Here is a 3,416-nt window from a genome sequence, read left to right on the forward strand (position 1 = left end):
GTTACCATTAAAGGGAGACAAGGCTATAATAGATAGAAGTGCAACATAAAACTCACCATACTAAGCCTAGGACATCTTAGGGTCCCATCGAACTCATCTCATACTTAATCTTAACCTTATTTTGTTAACTTAACCAAGTGCATTTCGTCACCTCTTAACCGAATGAGGAGGTATATATATATATATATATATATATATATATATATATATATATATATATATATATATATATATATATATATACATATATATATATATATATATATATATATATATATATATATATATATATATATATATATATATATATATATATATATATATATATGTATGTATGTATGTATGTATGTATGTATGTATGTATGTATGTATGTATGTATGTATATATATATATATATATATATATATATATATATATATATATATATATATATATATATATGTATGTATGTATGTATGTATGTATGTATGTATGTATGTATATATATATATACATACATACATACATACATACATACATACATACATACATACATACATACATACATACATACATACATATATATATATATATATATATATATATATATATATATATATATATATATATATATATATATATATATATATATGTATGTATGTATGTATGTGTGTGTGTAGAATAGCAAAAGAAAAGGGATGACTTTTGACCAAGAAATGCTTAGAATTTCTAATGTAATTTCTTATTATCAATAGCCAGTTATTCTGATGTCATTTCGCTGCTCTTCTGGACCTTGATTTTCTATCATTGCAAAAATTTTCACTTCTGTGTTTTTATTTATTTATTCTAAAAGTAGAGAACGCTATTCCCTCTGCCTGATGATTACATTGAAAGGGTGTGGAAGGGCAAGAAGTCTCTCTGCAGGATTCTTCTCAGTGGACAATTTCTCCCCCTCGGGAGCGATGAAGGAGAAGTTCTGTATGAGTGCCCCTAGAAACACATAGATTTCCATGCGAGCCAAGGACTCGCCCACACAAAGCCGCTTCCCCACCGAGAAGGGAAGGAAGCTCTCCTTCTTGGAAGAGAGTTTTCCATCCTCGTCGAGGAAGTGCTCTGGGTAGACGTCATAAGGCCTCTCCCAGTAATTTGGATCTTTGTTGCAGCATTCCAGGTGTCCAATCAGCACCGAGTTCTGGAAAGAAACCAATACATAAGTTAAAGGATCAGTTGCGTAGGGGTATTCTGTTGCATAAAATGAAATGGAAGATGAATATGAATAGAATACATAAAATTAGGATCTGCTGAGATATTTACATTGGTGATAATGAATCCTCAAAATCAATTTAAGAGATAATTTTGGTGATGATTTTTCGCTATACGCTCAAGTCTGATAATCCCATATTTCTTAATACCCAATCATATATAACTTAACCAGAGGTGGAATGCCGGGCACAAACACATGTGAGAGAGAGAGAGAGAGAGAGAGAGAGAGAGAGAGAGAGAGAGAGAGAGAGAGAGAGAGAGAGAGAGAGAGAGAGAGAGAGAGAGAGAGAGAATACCTTTGGAATTCTATAGCCGTCAAGTTCGATGTCTTCAACGTTGATATGAGGCATTCCCATTGTTGCCAAAGTACTCAGCCTTAGGATCTCATAACACAGTGCTTCCACATATGGTACTCTGAAAGATGAAGGATATCAATTCAATATAGACATAATTACATTAAATATATCTATATGCAAAATACAAGTGACACGCTTCTAAGAGGCCAAGTGTCCATCAAATGAAGTTTTCCATAGCCTGCCACTAGCGATTTTATTTAAAAAGATAATTATTAAGCGTTCCTCATTACTTGTCTTTCTGATCTACAGATGGCAGCACATTCCTGGGCATGGCACGGTCGATTTCCTCCTGCGCTCTCTTTTGTATATCTGGATATTTGGCTAAATACAAAATGCCCCATTTGATCGTCATGGCGGTAGTAATGCTCCCAGCTCCAAAGAGATCCGTCAGAGTGTGACAAAGATCATCCACTGTCATACAGAAAATCAAATGGATAAATACAATTAGAATTCTAATCTTAGGCAGTGGTATTTTCAATATGTTATATGGGCTGATTAAGATTATATGAAAGAGTATGTTGTAAACATTCTGTTTAGGATTCCTTCGCAAACATTTGGGGCGCTTTGAAAACTAATATCACTCAACTATTGCTTAAATCCAAAGATTAGGTGTTCACTGTATATATATATATATATATATATATATATATATATATATATATATATATATATATATATATATATATATATATATATATATATATATATATATATATATATATATATATATATATATGTATGTATATATATATATATATTTAGTATATGGGGTAGCCATCTTGAAATAGAGATCTTCCTAGTACATTTCGAAATTATTTGCACGGAATCTTCCATGTGACTAATATTTTTCATAAGAAAAATATTGATATTTTCTAATATATCCCGTAGCATAAGCAGCGTTGGCTAACACCCACGTTTCCAACATAAATTAAAAACCTCCTTAGTTTAACTTACAACTCATAGTAGAGTTTGGATCATTCTTCTGTTCTTCCATTTGCAAAAGATAGGCATCGATGTAGTCTTTGGGGTTATTCCGGTCGAAATTTTTCACACGGTCTGTCACAATTTCATTCTGAAAGAATAAGTGATTAATAAAAGCGTTGCAACCGAAAGAATGCGTGGAATTCCCATAAGCATTGCATAGTAATTAGTATATGACAATAAACGTTTGGCATAATTTCTTAGAGAACAATGAAGAGATAAATGAGCATTTATACTGAGGCTTATGTCAAAATTACTTCAAACTTATTTTCGAAAAGCTTTCGAGAGACAGACTCTTATCTTCAGGAACACGTAAGAGCTAAAAGAGAGAGAGAGAGAGAGAGAGAGAGAGAGAGAGAGAGAGAGAGAGAGAGAGAGAGAGAGAGAGAGAGAGAGAGAGAGAGAGAGAACGCCAATACTCCTTACTCTTATAAATTCGTTGATTTTAGCCGTACTATCGTAGATACGGTTCATTCCAAGCCACGATTTTACAGGAAACGGGAGTAAGGACTCTAGTTGAGGGAAGATGTCAACAATGAACACCAAACCCTCGAATCCTACAGATCCTTCGTAAACTATTTTGCTGAATTTTGTAATTTTCTCGTCGCTGATATCGTAACGAATTCCTGAAAAAAGAAAAACATTTATGCTGGTATATTTACTTGGGGAATGATTAAATAAATAAAGAGTGGTAGGCGTAGTGAAGATTACCTAGGTGATAAGTGTCACGACTGAGATGGTACAGACATGTGTTGAGAATGAATGGGGTGAGAGTGAGGAGGGCTTGGGGAACCGGTTAGCTGGAGATAGGGAGGAAGGCAGATAATAAGAAGGCG

The 3,416-nt window shown here is 33.3% G+C and overlaps 1 protein-coding gene across 1 annotated transcript in view; it reads right to left on the minus strand.

The window, feature by feature from the left end:
- Window positions 1-705: 705 nt before the first annotated feature.
- Window positions 706-3,416, minus strand: part of LOC137630115 (cytochrome P450 2L1-like) — a 22,225-nt gene continuing 19,514 nt past the window's right edge. Inside the window, exons 4-8 of the mRNA XM_068361584.1 lie at window positions 3,007-3,206; window positions 2,554-2,671; window positions 1,830-2,010; window positions 1,540-1,657; window positions 706-1,172 (exon numbers count right to left, since the gene is read on the minus strand). Coding sequence (XP_068217685.1) covers window positions 843-1,172; window positions 1,540-1,657; window positions 1,830-2,010; window positions 2,554-2,671; window positions 3,007-3,206 — 947 coding nt within the window. The 3' untranslated portion in view covers window positions 706-842. The remainder of the gene's footprint in view (window positions 1,173-1,539; window positions 1,658-1,829; window positions 2,011-2,553; window positions 2,672-3,006; window positions 3,207-3,416) is intronic.

The sequence above is a fragment of the Palaemon carinicauda genome, chromosome 38 (assembly GCF_036898095.1).
Source record: "Palaemon carinicauda isolate YSFRI2023 chromosome 38, ASM3689809v2, whole genome shotgun sequence".
Classification (NCBI taxonomy): Eukaryota; Metazoa; Arthropoda; class Malacostraca; order Decapoda; family Palaemonidae; genus Palaemon; species Palaemon carinicauda.